Source organism: Salmo salar, chromosome 25, assembly GCF_965601325.2.
Source record: "Salmo salar chromosome 25, fSalSal1, whole genome shotgun sequence".
In the NCBI taxonomy this organism is placed as follows: Eukaryota; Metazoa; Chordata; class Actinopteri; order Salmoniformes; family Salmonidae; genus Salmo; species Salmo salar.
The window spans coordinates 39,046,016-39,065,000 of record NC_138315.1 but is presented as its reverse complement, the minus strand read 5'-3'; the positions used below and the strand labels follow the sequence as shown (position 1 = coordinate 39,065,000).

Genomic DNA, 18,985 nt, shown 5'->3' with positions numbered 1-18,985 from the left:
TACAACATTAGTCCGCCAGATGAAGTTTGGCCTTTTACGCTTGCTGTCCGGGATGTGTTGGTTTTATCAGGAAGTGATAAAATATACTGTAGATAATAATCTCATGCCCACTTGAGGGGAAGATGGGTTACTTTTAATAAGGGAAACAACCCTACACCCTACAGCTGAATTGAGATCACCTAATTCTATCCCTTTGGTATGGATTTAATAGTGCAGATGGCTTAATGGTACAGTCTTTTAACCTGTCTGGACAAGGTGGGACGTTTGCGTCCCACCCTAGTCAACAGCCAGTGGAATCGCGTCGCGCGAAATACAAAACCTCATAAATGCTATAACTTCAATTTCTCAAACATATCACGTTGTCCGATTTCAAAAAGGCTTTACAGCAAAAGCAAAACATTAGATTATGTTAGGAGAGTACCCTGCCAAAAAAAATCACACTGCCATTTTCAAAGCAACTAGATGCATCACAAATACCCAAAACACAGCTAAATGCAGCACTAACCTTTGACAATCTTCATCAGATGACACTCCTAGGACATCATGTTACACAATACATGCATTTTTTGTTCAATAAAGTTCATATTTATATATAAAAACAGCATTTTACATCGGCGCGTGACGTTCAGAAAATATTTTCCCTCAAATGCTTCCGGTGAATCAGGGCTACAATTTACAAAATTACTATTCGAAAACATTGTTAAAATGTAATATTGTCATTCAAAGAATTATAGATTAACATCTCGTGAATGCAACCGCATTGCCAGATTTAAAAATAACTTTACTGGGAAATCACACTTTGCAATAAACGACGTGGTATGCTCTGAAAAATAGGATAGGCGATACATGTTAGCGCCATCTTGGAACCGTCTAAAATCAGAAATACTATCATAAATATTCCCTTACCTTTGATTATCTTCATCAGAAGGCACTTCCAGGAATATCCCAGGTCCACAACAAATGTAGTTTTGTTCGAAAAAGTTAATACTTTATGTCCCAATAGTTCCTTCTTGTTAGTGCGTTCCGAAGGCTACTCATAATGTACTGAAGCGCGCGGGACTTGTTGTCACGAATGTGCAAAAAATATATATTTACGTTCGTTCAAACATGTCAAACGTTTTATAACATAAATCTTTAGGGCCTTTTTCAACCAGAGCTTCAATAATATTCAAGGCGGACGATTGCATTGTCTTACTAAACGTTTTGGAACAAAAGGTTTCCCATGGGCGCCCGCGTCATAGTAGTAATAGCCCTCCCCCTGTGACCAACTTCCCAAGCCTCTCTTTGGGTCAGTTTCTACCATAGAAGACTCAAACCACTTTGTAAAGACTGTCGACATCTAGTGGAAGCCTTAGGAAGTGCTAAAAGATTAATAAGTCCCTGTGTGTTTCAATGGCAAAGGTTTGAAGTGATTCCACACATCAGATTTCCATTTCCTGTTAGGGTTTTGACTGCCATATGACTTCTGTTATACTCACAGACACGATTCAAACAGTTTTAGAAACTTTTGAGTGTTTTCTATCCAAATCTACTAATTATATGCATATTCTAGTTACTGGGCAGGAGTAGTAACCAGATTAAATCGGGTACGTTTTTTTCCCGGCCGTGCAAATACTGCCCCCTATCCCCAACAAGTTAACAAGCTGGAATGGTCCTATGGTATATAGTGGTAGGTTTAATAGAGAGCTGATGACATAGGCCTGACGACTATAGATTCGTTGTCTTTGTGGGTTGGTGTAATGGCAACAAGCTCTCACGGTCTCCATGTTTCTCAAACGTCAAATTTCTAAGTTGTTCCAAACGTCAAATTTCAGAGTGTTTAAGGTTAAGTTTAGGCATTAACTCTGAATGGTTAAGGTTTAGGATAGGCTTAAATCTAAAATCTCGCTGGATTCAAACATGCAATCTTTGGCAACAGACGCAGATACTTACACCCATCCGCCATCCCCATCCACAATGCCTTAGCAAGCATCCACCATCCCCGTCCACAACAACTTAGCAAGCATCCGCCATCCCCGTCCACAATAACTTAGCAAGCATCCGCCATCCCCATCCACAACGCCTTAGCAAGCATCTGCCATCCCCATCCACAACGCCTTAGCAAGCATCTGCCATCCCCATCCACAACGCCTTAGCAAGCATCTGCCATCCCCATCCACAACGCCTTAGCAAGCATCTGCCATCCCCATACACAACGCCTTAGCAAGCATCTGCCATCCCCATCCACAACGCCTTAGCAAGCATCCACCTTCCCCATCCACAACGCCTTAAAAAGCATCCGCCATCCCCATCCACAACGCCTTAGAAAGCATCCACCATCCCCATCCACAATGCCTTAGCAAGCATCCACCATCCCCATCCACAACGCCTTAGCAAGTATCCACCATCCCTTTCCACAACGCCTTAGCAAGCATCCGCCATCCCCATCCACAACACCTTAGCAAGCATCCACCATCCCCATCCACAGCGCCTTAGCAAGCATCCACCATCCACAATGCCTTAGCAAGCATCCACCATCCCCGTCCACAATGCCTTAGCAAGCATCCACCTTCCCCATCCACAACACCTTAGCAAGCATCCACCTTCCCTATCCACAACACCTTAGCAAGCATCTGCCATCCCCATCCACAACGCCTCAGCAAGCATCCACCTTCCCCATCCACAAGGCCTTAAAAAGCATCCGCCATCCCCATCCACAACGCCTTAGAAAGCATCCACCATCCCCATCCACAATGCCTTAGCAAGCATCCACCATCCCCATCCACAACGCCTTAGGAAGTATCCACCATCCCTTTCCACAACGCCTTAGCAAGCATCCGCCATCCCCATCCACAACACCTTAGCAAGCATCCACCATCCCCATCCACAGCGCCTTAGCAAGCATCCACCATCCCCATCCACAATGCCTTAGCAAGCATCCACCATCCCCGTCCACAATGCCTTAGCAAGCATCCACCTTCCCCATCCACAACACCTTAGCAAGCATCCACCTTCCCTATCCACAACACCTTAGCAAGCATCTGCCATCCCCATCCACAACGCCTTAGCAAGCATCCACCTTCCCCATCCACAAGGCCTTAAAAAGCATCCGCCATCCCCATCCACAACGCCTTAGAAAGCATCCACCATCCCCATCCACAATGCCTTAGCAAGTATCCACCATCCCTTTCCACAACGCCTTAGCAAGCATCCGCCATCCCCATCCACAACACCTTAGCAAGCATCCACCATCCCCATCCACAGCGCCTTAGCAAGCATCCACCATCCCCATCCACAATGCCTTAGCAAGCATCCACCATCCCCGTCCACAATGCCTTAGCAAGCATCTACCTTCCCCATCCACAACACCTTAGCAAGCATCCAACTTCCCTATCCACAACACCTTAGCAAGCATCCACCTTCCCCATCCACAACACCTTAGCAAGCATCCACCTTCCCCATCCACAACACCTTAGCAAGTATCCACCATCCCTTTCCACAACGCCTTAGCAAGCATCCACCATCCCTTTCCACAACGCCTTAGCAAGCATCCGCCATCCCCATCCACAACACCTTAGCAAGCATCCACCATCCCCATCCACAGCGCCTTAGCAAGCATCCACCATCCCCATCCACAATGCCTTAGCAAGCATCCACCATCCCTGTCCACAATGGCTTAGCAAGCATCCACCTTCCCCATCCACAACACCTTAGCAAGCATCCACCTTCCCTATCCACAACACCTTAGCAAGCATCTGCCATCCCCATCCACAACGCCTTAGCAAGCATCCACCTTCCCCATCCACAAGGCCTTAAAAAGCATCCGCCATCCCCATCCACAACGCCTTAGAAAGCATCCACCATCCCCATCCACAATGCCTTAGCAAGCATCCACCATCCCCATCCACAACGCCTTAGGAAGTATCCACCATCCCTTTCCACAACGCCTTAGCAAGCATCCGCCATCCCCATCCACAACACCTTAGCAAGCATCCACCATCCCCATCCACAGCGCCTTAGCAAGCATCCACCATCCCCATCCACAATGCCTTAGCAAGCATCCACCATCCCCGTCCACAATGCCTTAGCAAGCATCCACCTTCCCCATCCACAACACCTTAGCAAGCATCCACCTTCCCTATCCACAACACCTTAGCAAGCATCTGCCATCCCCATCCACAACGCCTTAGCAAGCATCCACCTTCCCCATCCACAAGGCCTTAAAAAGCATCCGCCATCCCCATCCACAACGCCTTAGAAAGCATCCACCATCCCCATCCACAATGCCTTAGCAAGTATCCAGCATCCCTTTCCACAACGCCTTAGCAAGCATCCGCCATCCCCATCCACAACACCTTAGCAAGCATCCACCATCCCCATCCACAGCGCCTTAGCAAGCATCCACCATCCCCATCCACAATGCCTTAGCAAGCATCCACCATCCCCGTCCACAATGCCTTAGCAAGCATCCACCTTCCCCATCCACAACACCTTAGCAAGCATCCAACTTCCCTATCCACAACACCTTAGCAAGCATCCACCTTCCCCATCCACAACACCTTAGCAAGCATCCACCTTCCCCATCCACAACACCTTAGCAAGCATCCACCATCCCCGTCCACAACGCCTTAGCAAGCATCCACCATCCCCGTCCACAACACCTTAGCAAGCATCCACCATCCCCGTCCACAACGACTTAGCAAGCATCCACCATCCCCGTCCACAACGCCTTAGCAAGCATCCACCATCCCCATCCACAACGCCTTAGCAAGCATCCACCATCCCCGTCCACAACGCCTTAGCAAGCATCCACCATCCCTGTCCACAACACCTTAGCAAGCATCCACCATCCCCATCCACAACGCCTTAGCAAGCATCCACCATCCCCGTCCACAACAACTTAGCAAGCATCCACCATCCCCATCCACAACGCCTTAGCAAGCATCCACCATCCCCATCCACAACGCCTTAGCAAGCATCCACCATCCCCGTCCACAACAACTTAGCAAGCATCCACCATCCCCGTCCACAACACCTTAGCAAGCATCCACCTTCCCCATCCACAACACCTTAGCAAGCATCCACCATCCCCGTCCACAACGCCTTAGCAAGCATCCACCATCCCCATCCACAACGCCTTAGCAAGCATCCACCATCCCGATCCACAATGCCTTAGCAAGCATCCACCTTCCCCATCCACAACACCTTAGCAAGCATCCACCTTCCCTATCCACAACACCTTAGCAAGCATCCACCTTCCCCATCCACAACAGCTTAGCAAGCATCCACCTTCCCCATCCACAACACCTTAGCAAGCATCCACCATCCCCGTCCACAACGCCTTAGCAAGCATCCACCATCCCCATCCACAACGCCTTAGCAAGCATCCACCATCCCCGTCCACAACGCCTTAGCAAGCATCCACCATCCCCATCCACAACGCCTTAGCAAGCATCCACCATCCCCGTCCACAACGCCTTAGCAAGCATCCACCATCCCCATCCACAATGCCTTAGCAAGCATCCACCATCCCCGTCCACAACACCTTAGCAAGCATCCACCTTCCCCATCCACAACACCTTAGCAAGCATCCACCTTCCCCATCCACAACACCTTAGCAAGCATCCACATTCCCCATCCACAACACCTTAGCAAGCATCCACCATCCCCATCCACAACGCCTTAGCAAGCATCCACCATCCCTGTCCACAACGACTTAGCAAAACCGAAACCTACTTGAAGGTAACAGTGCTTACTGTTGCCCCTAGTGGCCGGTTTCCACATCATCTCCCGACGTCCATCCATGTGCACGTGAATATTGACTTGTTTCATGGGTGACCTGGCTGGTAAAGGAGCGGTGAATATACTGTATCTGGTGCAATATGGCTGCAGAATCTTATGGACCTCAGCCTTGTGTTTAACACTCTGGCGAACCAATAAATTATACTAATAAATGATACCAATAAATTATATCAAATAAATGATACTAATAAATGATACCAATAAGTTATATTGATAAATGATACCAATACATGATATCAATAAATGATACCAATAAATGATACCAATCAATGATAGCAATAAATGATACCAATCAATGATAGCAATAAATGATACCAATACATGATATCAATAAATTATACCAATAAATGATATCAATAAATTATATCAATAAATTATACCAGTAAATTATACCAATAAATTAGACCAATACATGATATCAATAAATTATACCAATAAATGATATCAATAAATTATACTAATCAATTATTTAAGGCAAAGCAAAAACAAGCAGTAATGCAACTGGGGAAATCCTGCTTTTAGACTGGACGATTCCACTATGGACCTTGAGGGCCGCAGCACTGCTATTGTCCATCCTTCCCCTCTAATCAGGGACTGATTCAGACCTGGAACATCAGGTGAGTTGTGAGCAAATCAGGGACATTAATCAATCATTTAACTACCAGGGACATAGAAAACCAGCAGGACTGCAGCCCACGATGACTGGAGATGTGCTCGTTTGTTGTAAAGACTTCACTTACACTACCAGGATAAATAGAGTATTGTGGTCAGAGTTTAGTTACCCCCAACAACTGATCCAGCATTATGTATTTTGTCATCCCCTAATGGTTAAGGTTAGGATAGGGAACACACCCCACTGTGAGACTTGTGTGTCACACACAATTACTTCCCCCTTGTTTTTGACGAGTCACTGACACTCCATTACTGTGAACACGGAGAGAGGGACCTCAGGCAGTTGTAAATGTGTGTGTGTGTGTGTGTGTGTGTGTGTGTGTGTGTGTGTGTGTGTGTGTGTGTGTGTGTGTGTGTGTGTGTGTGGAGACGCCAGCATGTATGTGTCAGAACCTAGGAGCTGTAACATAAAATAAACTAGGCAGACATGCAGAGAGGATGTGAGAGCTTTAGCTATCAACCTCTACACTGACACAAAAAGACTGAGAAAGATGGACAGTGAAAGAGACAAAGTACTACGCTATGTTACATGTAACACTTTGCTTACCCCTCCCTCCCTCCCTCCCTCCCTCCCTCCCTCCCTCCCTCCCTCCCTCCCTCCCTCCCTCCCTCCCTCCCTCCCTCCCTCCCTCCCTCCCTCCCTCCCTCCTCTATGTCATTAGGCAGGAAGCTCTGTATTTATAACCTCCATAAAGTTTTTATGGCCTCAACCATTACATGGAGGTCACATTGACATGCTAACAAACACACACTCACACACACACACGCACGTACGTATGCACGCATGCACGCACGCACACACACACACACACACACACACACACATACACACACACGTGCTTCTACATCTTCATTGCTTGCTGTTTGGGGTTTTAGGCTGGGTTTCTGTACAGCACTTTGTGACATCGACTGATGTAAAAAGGGCTTTATAAATACATTTGATTGATTGAATTTGATTGACATAGACACACACACAGAGGCACACACACAGAAACACATACACACACACATACTCTACAGTACACACTGCACACACAGTAGAAATGAACATACAAGCAATCCGACATGCAGAACACACCGTGCTGAACATACAGTATGACACACACATACACACACACAGTCGTACACTGCACACACGAACACGCGGACACACATACAGTCACACACACCGCCGTGATGTGAGCGGTGATAAAGGGAATTGTTGTGTATCTATTTCCTATCGGCCTCATTCTTATTGAGCTCTTCCGGGGATAAAACACTGGTCATCAATGACCTATTAGGAAGCTTGGCTTTCGGGATCACGCCCCTGCCTTGTCCAACAGGAGGTGTTGTTGGAGGAGAAGTATATATCTCCCTGTTCCAGCTCAGTGAGAAAGGAGCGGTGCCTTGTTTCCTACAAGACCAATGACCAGTAGGCTTGGGTGGTATCCAGATTGTTATACCTTCATACCGACATACCGATCCCGGGATATTGAGTAATACCACCTCTGAACAGAAGGGTGCTATTTTCAAACCCCAAAGGTTAGCAATGCTAACACATATATGTAAAATACCATAGAGAATGCTAACTAAATGCTAACAGACGCATTGCGAACATTTTAAACAGTCTCTGACTTAAACTATTTGCAGGAAAGACATCCCAACTCATAAAGTTATACAAGTAACTCAAAAATGCTACTCACAGTTTGCTGTACGCACAAAACAAATATTAGACAGCAAGGCTCTTGACCCAGGAGGGGATTCTCTGCTGTTACCAAGTGCAGCTTGATTTTGGAAGAAGCTAACCACTTAGGTAGACAGCTACCTAGCTAATAAATGACCAAACCAAATGCTCAACTGCAGAGCATTTTAGACAGTTATCTTGATAGTTATAAGACATCTAGCAGGCAAACATTTAGTTATGAACTCTATACTGTAACTAGATCACATGCCGAGTGCTGCACAACAGTGAGTGACTAGCAAGGCTCTGGTCTCTCGTTGTTTTGTGCTTGTAAACAAACACCACAACAGTGAGTGACTAGCAAGGCTCTGGTCTCTCGTTGTGGTGTGCTTGTAAACAAACACCACAACAGTGAGTGACTAGCAAGGCTCTGGTCTCTCGTTGTGGTGTGCTTGTAAACAAACACCACAACAGTGAGTGACTAGCAAGGCTCTGGTCTCTCGTTGTGGTGTGCTTGTAAACAAACACCACAACAGTGAGTGACTAGCAAGGCTCTGGTCTCTCGTTGTGGTGTGCTTGTAAACAAACACCACAACAGTGAGTGACTAGCAAGGCTCTGGTCTCTCGTTGTGGTGTGCTTGTAAACAAACACCACAACAGTGAGTGACTAGCAAGGCTCTGGTCTCTCGTTGTGGTGTGCTTGTAAACAAACACCACAACAGTGAGTGACTAGCAAGGCTCTGGTCTCTCGTTGTGGTGTGCTTGTAAACAAACACCACAACAGTGAGTGACTAGCAAGGCTCTGGTCTCTCGTTGTGGTGTGCTTGTAAACAAACACCACAACAGTGAGTGACTAGCAAGGCTCTGGTCTCTCGTTGTGGTGTGCTTGTAAACATACACCACAACAGTGAGTGACTAGCAAGGCTCTGGTCTCTCGTTGTGGTGTGCTTGTAAACAAACACCACAACAGTGAGTGACTAGCAAGGCTCTGGCCTCTCGTTGTGGTGTGCTTGTAAACAAACACTATGTGACTGGAGAAATACCAGCAAGCTTCATAATGAACATTTACGTGACAGGTGAAATGAAGAACGCAATCTCATAATGTATTGCACAAGTTGACTGCAGGTATTTACTTAAAAAGTAGATATGAATATTGAAATGTATTGAAAAAAACAAATAAATAGTTTAAACAGTATTAAAAAAACATCCCGTGGCTATTTCCAAATACCCCAGGATGCGGTATATACGGGTATACAGCCCAAGCCTAATGACCAGCCTTATCAATATCAGGATATACAGAGAGATATGGAGACAGAGATCTACACTGGAATACACAGGCCTTCAACCAGGCCTAGGGAAACTGTTAGTAAACAGTAGCAACAGTATGGTCTACACAGCCTGACTCCTTTAGCTTCTAGGGACTCTTCTGATTCCTGGTTTTCACAGAACAAACCAAGCCAGTCACAACCTATCAGCTGTAGAGAGAGAGAGGACCGATAGAGAGTAAAAAGGGGAAAGAAAGAAAGAAAGAAAGAAAGAAAAAAAAGAAAGAAAGAAAGAAAGAAAGAAAGAAAGAAGAAAGAAAGAAAGAAAGAAAGAAAGAAAGAAAGAAAGAAAGAAAGAAAAAGAAAGAAAGAAAGAAAGAAATAAAAACAGAGTTTAACCTTTCCCTCCACCCTAATCAGCACAGTTGAACCAGCAGGGCCCCATGCTCCACTGCCTCATGCCCAGCCAGCGGAGCATGCACCTGGGCTGCTCCGAGTAGAGCATGCCCTCAACCCTGGAACTCACCCTGCAGCTAAGGCTGACTGAGCACGGCTGTGTGTTTGTGTGTCTCATTGTGGAGAATGTACATGTGCAGCGGACTTTTGTAAGTGCATGTTTGCGTGTGTGTGTGCGTACATGCGTGCAGGTGTGTGTACTTGCGTACGTGTGTGTGTACAGTATGTGTGTATGCAAGTGTGTGTGTATACAAGGGTGTGTGTATTCACATAGGCATGCCTGTGTGTGTGTTGATCCTTGACCTTGGTCCTGGCTCTTTAACTGTCTGTGTACAAGGGGCCTCAGTGCTCAGTTGGCTAATGTGCTGATCTGGAACAAGAAATGCATTATGGGCCAACGCTCCAACAGCAATTAACACACCAGCAGGAGGCCACAGCACTGTAGAAAGATGTGTGTGTGTTAACCTTTGAGTTGTTTCTGTTTTAACCCTGTAACCAAGCCTAACCCTGTAACCAAGCCTAATTAACCCTGTAACCAAGCCTAACCCTGTAACCAAGCCTAATTAACCTTTTAACCAAGTGTAATTAACCCTGTAACCAAGCCTAATTAACCCTGTAACCAAGCCTAACCCTGTAACCAAGCGTAATTAACCCTGTAACCCTGCCTAATTAACCCTGTAACCAAGCCTAATTAACCTTTTAACCAAGTGTAATTAACCCTGTAACCAAGCATAATTAACCCTGTAACCAAGTGTAATTAACCCTGTAACCAAGCCTAATTAACCTTTTAACCAAGTGTAATTAACCCTGTAACCAAGCCTAATTAACCCTGTAACCAAGCCTAATTAACCCTGTAACCAAGCCTAATTAACCCTGTAACCAAGCCTAATTAACCCTGTAACCAAGCCTAATTAACCCTGTAACCCTGCCTAATTAACCTTTTAACCAAGTGTAATTAACCCTGTAACCCTGCCTAATTAACCTTTTAACCAAGTGTAATTAACCCTGAAACCCCGCGTAATTAACCCTGTAACCAAGTGTAATTAACCTTTTAACCAAGTGTAATTAACCCTGTAACCAAGCCTAATTAACCCTGTAACCCCGCGTAATTAACCCTGTAACCAAGTGTAATTAACCTTTTAACCAAGTGTAATTAACCCTGTAACCAAGCCTAATTAACCCTGTAACCAAGCCTAATTAACCCTGTAACCAAGCGTAATTAACCCTGTAACCAAGCATAATTAACCCTGTAACCCCGCGTAATTAACCCTGTAACCAAGCCTAACCCTGTAACCAAGCGTAATTAACCCTGTAACCAAGCGTAATTAACCCTGTAACCAAGCCTAACCCTGTAACCAAGCCTAATTAACCCTGTAACCAAGCCTAACCCTGTAACCAAGCGTAATTAACCCTGTAACCAAGCGTAATTAACCCTGTAACCAAGCCTAATTAACCCTGTAACCAAGCCTAACCCTGTAACCAAGCCTAATTAACCCTGTAACCAAGCCTAACCCTGTAACCAAGCGTAATTAACCCTGTAACCAAGCCTAATTAACCCTTTAACCAAGCCTAACCCTGTAACCAAGCCTAACCCTGTAACCAAGTGTAAATAACCCTGTAACCAAGCCTAACCCTGTAACCACGCCTAATTAACCCTGTAACCAAGCATAATTACCTCTGTAACCAAGCGTAATTAACCCTGTAACCAAGCGTAATTAACCCTGTAACCAAGCCTAATTAACCCTGTAACCAAGCGTAATTAACCCTGTAACCAAGCCTAATTAACCCTTTTACCAAGCATAATTAACCCTGTAACCAAGCCTAATTAACCCTTTAACCAAGTGTAATTAACCCTGTAACCAAGCCTAATTAACCCTTTAACCAAGTGTAATTAACCCTGTAACCAAGCCTAATTAACCCTTTAACCAAGTGTAACTAACCCTGTAACCAAGTGTAACTAACCCTGTAACCAAGTGTAACTAACCCTGTAACCATCTATCAAAAATAGATGTTCATCCATAATATGTTGAATTTCAAAGGGAAGATATAAGATGTTGTTGGTGTGTGTGTGTGTGTGCGTGAGAGAGAGAGAGAATCTCCTACAACCAACATACAACACTATTGCAAAAAAGTAGAACGGAGAAAAGTGAAAAAGAAGAACTGCGGTGCAGAACAAAGAAGTAATATCCTAAACAATTACACCCCTGCATCCCTCACTCCATCTTCCCTGTGACAGTGTACACCCCTGCATCCCTCACTCCATCTTACCTGTGACAGTGTACACCCCTGCATCCCTCACTCCATCTTACCTGTGACAGTGTACACCCCTGCATCCCTCACTCCATCTTACCTGTGACAGTGTACACCCCTGCATCCCTCACTCCATCTTACCTGTGACAGTGTACACCCCTGCATCCCTCACTCCATCTTACCTGTGACAGTGTACACCCCTGCATCCCTCACTCCATCTTACCTGTGACAGTGTACACCCCTGCATCCCTCACTCCATCTTACCTGTGACAGTGTACACCCCTGCATCCCTCACTCCATCTTACCTGTGACAGTGTACACCCCTGCATCCCTCACTCCATCTTACCTGTGACAGTGTACACCCCTGCATCCCTCACTCCATCTTACCTGTGACAGTGAGCTCGGTGGTCCTGCGCACAACGAAGCCACCGAAGGTGACCTCACAGGTGTAGTTGCCGATGTCGTCTTCCTTGACCTCTCTGATGGACAGTGTATCTCTCCTCTGGAGGATGGAGGCCCGCCACTGCTTTGGACGACACTCCTGGGTGTCACACACACACACACACACACACACACACACACACACACACACACACACACACACTACAACATGGAGTTAAAGTGCAATTGACACCAACACATGCAATCATCATACCATAGAAAACAGTGTTGGATTGTGATCTGATGAACACCAACAGCAGGGCAGATTCTGTTGAGATGGCCGATACATGATGCCCTTGTCAACGTTTCTTTGGATAGTGGCGTCTATGACAGTAAAGGCCATCAGGGAACAGGAGACAAAGCAGACGCCGTATTTTATTCAGACAGTAGTGAAGACTGTGAAGTGAGCAGTGGAATCATAGTGTATCACTGCCAGAGAGAGAGAAGCCATATGGGACGATGATTTAGTAACCTGAAGTATTTAACTTATTGGATGTTTATTACACTGAATAATCCAGATTCAGTATTCTCTGAATGGGTCGGACACACAATGTCATTTAAAAAGTATCCACTGGCAAAATAATGTGAGTGTGTGTTTTTCTCTGTGTGTGTATGTGTGTGTGTGTGTGTGTGTGTGTATGTTTTTCTGTGTGTGTATGAATGTGTGTATGTGTGTGTGTTTTTCTGTGTGTGTATGTATGTATTATGTGTGTGTGTGTGTGCCTCTGTCTCTTTGTGTGTGTGTGTGTGTGTGGAGTGTGTGTTTCAATGTGTGTGTGTGTGTGTGTGTGTGTGTGTGTGTGTGTGTGTGTGTGTGTGTGTGTGTGTGTGTGTGGTGTGTGTGTGAGTGTGTGTGTGTTTCTATGTGTGTGTGTGTGTGTGTGTGTGTGTGTGTGTGTGTGTGTGTGTGTGTGTGTGTGTGTGTGTGTGTGTGTGTGTGTGTGTGTGTGTGTGTGTGTGTGTGTGTGTGTGTGTGTGTGTGTGTGTGTGTGTGTGTGCCTCTGTCTCTGTGTGTGTGTGTGTGTGTGTGTGTGTGTGTGTGTGTGTGTGTGTGTGTGTGTGTGTGTGTGTGTAGGAAGACTGTATGTCTCTTCTCTCCAGGTACTCTCCTCCATCTCTGGCAGGGATAACCCTGGCTCAATAGATTCTATTCCACCGTTGCTCGCGGCAACCTGGGATCCAATCAGCTGGGCTGCGTAGCAGTCCAAATAACTTCAGGTTCCAGTCCTCCAAGTCATTAACCAAGCCTCCATTGAATTCTGGGTAAACCTGGAGGTCGAGCCTGACCGGCTAATCTACCGCTGATATTCCTTTGATTAGTTTGGCCTGGGTTCTGTGATCCGCAGGCCATGCCTTACCTCAACAGGGGAGAACTCAGGTGAGTAAAGGTAACTCGAGAGTCAGATAATAGATATTTTAGGCTAAGAGCATTTAGAGGCCACACCCAAACACTCCATTCCGCTCTCCTACTTTTCCATAGGGCAAAGATGAATACCACGAGTTCACTGCTCATCAGTGTGTGTGAAAAATGAATCCCATGTTACTGAAAGCCCTCTGTTCTCCTTTCTGTTCCTCTCTCTGTTACTCTCTCTGTTCATCTCTCTGTTCCCCTGTCTGTTCCTCTCTCTGTCCCCCTGTCTGTTCATCTCTCTGTCCCCCTGTCTGTTCCTCTCTCTGTCCCCCTGTCTGTTCATCTCTCTGTCCCCCTGTCTGTTCATCTCTCTGTCCCCCTGTCTGTTCATCTCTCTGTCCCCCTGTCTGTTCCTCTCTCTGTCCCCCTGTCTGTCCCCCTCTCTGTCCCCCTGTCTGTTCCTCTCTCTGTCCCCCTGTCTGTTCCTCTCTCTGTTCCCCTGTCTGTTCCTCTCTCTGTCCCCCTGTCTGTTCCTCTCTCTGTTCCCCTGTCTGTTCCTCTCTCTGTTCCTCTCTCTGTCCCCCTGTCTGTTCCTCTGTCTGTTCCCCTGTCTGTTCCTCTCTCTGTTCCCCTGTCTGTTCCTCTCTCTGTTCCTCTCTCTGTTCCCCTGTCTGTTCCTCTCTCTGTTCCTCTCTCTGTTCCCCTGTCTGTTCCTCTCTCTGTTCCCCTGTCTGTTCCCCTGTCTGTTCCCCTGTCTGTTCCTCTCTCTGTTCCTCTCTCTGTTCCCCTGTCTGTTCCTCTCTCTGTTCCCCTGTCTGTTCCTCTCTCTGTTCCTCTGTCTGTTCCCCTGTCTGTTCCTCTCTCTGTTCCCCTGTCTGTTCCTCTCTCTGTTCCCCTGCCTGTTCCTCTCTCTGTTCCTCTCTCTGTTCCCCTGTCTGTCCCCCTGTCTGTTCCTCTCTCTGTTCCTCTGTCTGTTCCCCTGTCTGTTCATCTCTCTGTTCCTCTCTCTGTTCCTCTCTCTGTTCCCCTGTCTGTTCCTCTGTCTGTTCCCCTGTCTGTTCCCCTGTCTGTTCCTCTCTCTGTTCCTCTCTCTGTTCCTCTCTCTGTTCCCCTGTTTGTTCCTCTCTCTGTTCCCCTGCCTGTTCCTCTCTCTGTTCATCTCTCTGTTCCTCTCTCTGTCCCCCTGTCTGTTCCTCTGTCTGTTCCCCTGTCTGTTCCTCTCTCTGTTCCTCTGTCTGTTCCTCTCTCTGTTACTCTCTCTGTTCATCTCTCTGTCCCCCTGTCTGTTCCTCTCTCTGTCCCCCTATCATTTCCTCTCTCTGTTCCCGTTTGTTTCTCTCTCTGTTCCCCTGTCTATCCCTCTGCCTGTCCCCCTCTCTGTTCCCCTGTCTGTTCCTCTGTCTGTTCCCCTGTTTGTTCCTCTCTCTGTTCCTCTCTCTGCCCTCTCCCTGTTCCCCTGTCTGTTCCTCTGTCTGTTCCCCTGTCTGTTCCTCTCTCTGTTCCTCTCTCTGTTCCTCTCTCTGTTCCCCTGTCTGTTCCCCTGTCTGTTCCCCTGTCTGTTCCTCTCTCTGTCCCCCTATCGGTTCCTCTCTCTGTTCCCGTTTGTTTCTCTCTCTGTTCCCCTGTCTATCCCTCTGCCTGTCCCCCTCTCTGTTCCCCTGTCTGTTCCTCTCTCTGTTCCTCTCTCTGTTCCTCTCTCTGTTCCCCTGTCTGTTCCCCTGTCTGTTCCTCTGTCTGTTCCCCTGTCTGTTCCTCTCTCTGTTCCCCTGTCTGTTCCTCTGTCTGTTCCTCTCTCTGTTCCTCTCCCTGTTCCTCTCTCTGTTCCTCTCTCTGTTCCCCTGTCTGTTCCCCTGTCTGTTCCTCTGTCTGTTCCCCTGCCTGTCCCCCTCTCTGTTCCCCTGTCTGTTCCCCTGTCTGTTCCTCTCTCTGTTCCTCTCTCTGTTCCCCTGTTTGTTCCTCTCTCTGTTCCCCTGTCTGTTCCTCTCTCTGTTCCCCTGTCTGTTCCTCTGTCTGTTCCTCTCTCTGTTCCCCTGTCTGTTCCTCTCTCTGTTCCCCTGTCTGTTCCTCTCTCTGTTCCCCTGTCTGTTCCTCTCTCTGTTCCCCTGTCTGTTCCTCTCTCTGTTCCTCTCTCTGTTCCTCTGTCTGTTCCCCTGTCTGTTCCTCTGTCTGTTCCCCTGTCTGTTCCTCTGTCTGTTCCCCTGTCTGTTCCTCTCTCTGTTCCTCTCTCTGTTCCTCTCTCTGTTCCTCTCTCTGTTCCCCTGTTTGTTCCTCTCTCTGTTCCCCTGTCTGTTCCCCTGTCTGTTCCTCTCTCTGTTCCTCTCCCTGTTCCTCTCTCTGTTCCCCTGTCTGTTCCTCTCTCTGTTCCCCTGTCTGTTCCTCTGTCTGTTCCCCTGTCTGTTCCTCTGTCTGTTCCCCTGTCTGTTCCCCTGTCTGTTCCTCTCTCTGTTCCTCTCTCTGTTCCCCTGTTTGTTCCTCTCTCTGTTCCCCTGTCTGTTCCTCTCTCTGTTCCTCTCTCTGTTCCCCTGTTTGTTCCTCTCTCTGTTCCCCTGTCTGTTCCTCTCTCTGTTCCCCTGTCTGTTCCCCTGTCTGTTCCTCTCTCTGTTCCTCTCTCTGTTCCTCTCTCTGTTCCTCTCTCTGTTCCCCTGTCTGTTCCTCTCTCTGTTCCCCTGTCTGTTCCTCTCTCTGTTCCTCTCTCTGTTCCTCTCTCTGTTCCCCTGTCTGTTCCTCTCTCTGTTCCTCTCTCTGTTCCCCTGTCTGTTCCTCTCTCTGTTCCTCTCTCTGTTCCTCTCTCTGTTCCTCTCTCTGTTCCCCTGTCTGTTCCTCTCTCTGTTCCCCTGTCTGTTCCCCTGTCTGTTCCTCTCTCTGTTCCTCTCTCTGTTCCCCTGTCTGTTAATCTCTCGGTTTCTCTCTCTGTTCCCATGTCTGTTCCTCTCTCTGTATTCATGTACTGAGTGTTTCTCCTTAATGACCTCTACACTGGTACTGGTGCCCTGCAGACTGGCCTGGTACTGGTGCCCTGCAGACTGGCCTGGTACTGGTGCCCTGCAGACTGGCCTGGTACCGGTGTCCTGCAGACTGGCCTGGTACCGGTGTCCTGCAGACTGGCCTGGTACTGGTGCCCTGCAGACTGGCCTCGTACTGGTGCCCTGCAGACTGGCCTGGTACTGGTGTCCTGCAGACTGGCCTGGTACTGGTGCCCTGCAGACTGGCCTGGTACTGGTGTCCTGCAGACTGGCCTGGCACTGGTGCCCTGCAGGCTGGCCTGGTACAGGTGTCTTGCAGACTGGCCTGGTACAGGTGTCTTGCAGACTGGCCTGGTACAGGTGCCTTGCAGACTGGCCTGGTACAGGTGTCTTGCAGACTGGCCTGGCACTGGTGCCCTGCAGGCTGGCCTGGTACAGGTGTCTTGCAGACTGGCCTGGTACAGGTGCCCTGCAGACTGGCCTGGTACAGGTGCCCTGCAGACTGGCCTGGTACAGGTGTCTTGCAGACTGGCCTGGTACAGGTGTCTTGCAGACTGGCCTGGTGCTGGTGTCTTGCAGACTGGCCTGGTACAGGTGTCTTGCAGACTGGCCTGGTACAGGTGTCTTGCAGACTGGCCTGGTACAGGTGTCTTGCAGACTGGCCTGGTACAGGTGTCTTGCAGACTGGACTGGTACTGGTGTCTTGCAGACTGGCCTGGTACAGGTGCCCTGCAGACTGGCCTGGTACAGGTGTCTTGCAGACTGGCCTGGTACAGGTGCCCTGCAGACTGGCCTGGTACAGGTGTCTTGCAGACTGGCCTGGTACAGGTGCCCTGCAGACTGGCCTGGTACAGGTGTCTTGCAGACTGGCCTGGTACAGGTGCCCTGCAGACTGGCCTGGTACAGGTGTCTTGCAGACTGGCCTGGTACAGGTGCCCTGCAGACTGGCCTGGTGCTGGTGCCTTGCAGACTGGCCTGGTACTGGTGTCTTGCAGACTGGCCTGGTACTGGTGCCCTGCAGACTGGTGTAATTCTCCCATTATGACCATATGACCCATGCATAACCTGACCCAGTCAAAGCTTCCTACAGGCAGGCCTTTTAAATACTGTACAAACAACTGTGGAAGGAATCTGAAAACAAAGCAATAAGCCACCAAGGTAAATCCGACACGCACGCACGTGCGCGCACACACACACACACACACACACACACACACACACACACACACACACACACACACACACACACACACACACACACACACACACACACACACACACACACACACACACACACACACACACACACACACACACACAGTCAGGTCTCTCACCTTGAACCAGGTGATATGGGGGTCTTTCCCAGGTTCTGTGTAGTCCTCTATGTCTGGACAGGTGATGTCTTTGCTCTTGCTGAGTTCCGCCTTCTCCATGTGTCTCATCACAGAGTTGTAGCACAGGTCTGTGTCGTTCTCAGCCACATAAAGAGACATGGAAACCTTCATACAGTAGCTTGAATTCCTGAAACACAGATACAACGAAGAGGTCACTGACAGGATTCACAGTACAGTACAGCTTTCACACTTGGTCCTTTTCAGCCAAGTTTTGTAGTGGTTTGCTACATTTTTTGTGCAGTGTGAACACTCAAAAGGAACTCAGACCCCACAAAAGAGCCCCTGAAGCAAACCGAACAGAGACCATCTCGAGAGGTGGTCTGATTTTAGTTGGCTTAAATTCGGCTGTCTGGATCCTTTTTTTAGGACAATGTGAATGCAAAGCTCCCCAGGTTCGCTTGTCATTTTTCCCACACCACACATCAAATCCAATTTTTATTTGTCACACGTGCCAACTAACGGTTAAATGCTTACTTACCAGCCCTTAACCAACAATGCAAGAAACAGAGTTTACCAAATAAACGAAAGTAAAATAAAAAGTAACACAATTAAATATAAATAATGAGGCTATATACAAGGGATACAGGTTAGTCGCAGAGTCATTTGTACATGGGGGTAAAGTGATAAAAAACAGCGAGTAACAGCGGAGTAAAATCAAAGGGGGGGGGGTCAATGTAAATAGTCCAGGTGGCCATTTGATTAATTGTTCAGCAGTCTTATGGCTTGGGGGTAGAAGCTGTTAAGGAGTATTT

At 47.7% G+C, this 18,985-nt stretch overlaps 1 protein-coding gene across 1 annotated transcript in view; it reads right to left on the bottom strand.

Annotated features, from left to right (window-relative positions):
* The window catches only part of LOC106586724 (interleukin-1 receptor accessory protein-like 1), a 292,043-nt gene that overhangs the window by 252,730 nt on the left and 20,328 nt on the right, over positions 1-18,985 (bottom strand). The window contains exons 2-3 of the mRNA XM_082969141.1: positions 18,174-18,360; positions 12,472-12,625 (exon numbers count right to left, since the gene is read on the bottom strand). Coding sequence (XP_082825267.1) covers positions 12,472-12,625; positions 18,174-18,360 — 341 coding nt within the window. The remainder of the gene's footprint in view (positions 1-12,471; positions 12,626-18,173; positions 18,361-18,985) is intronic.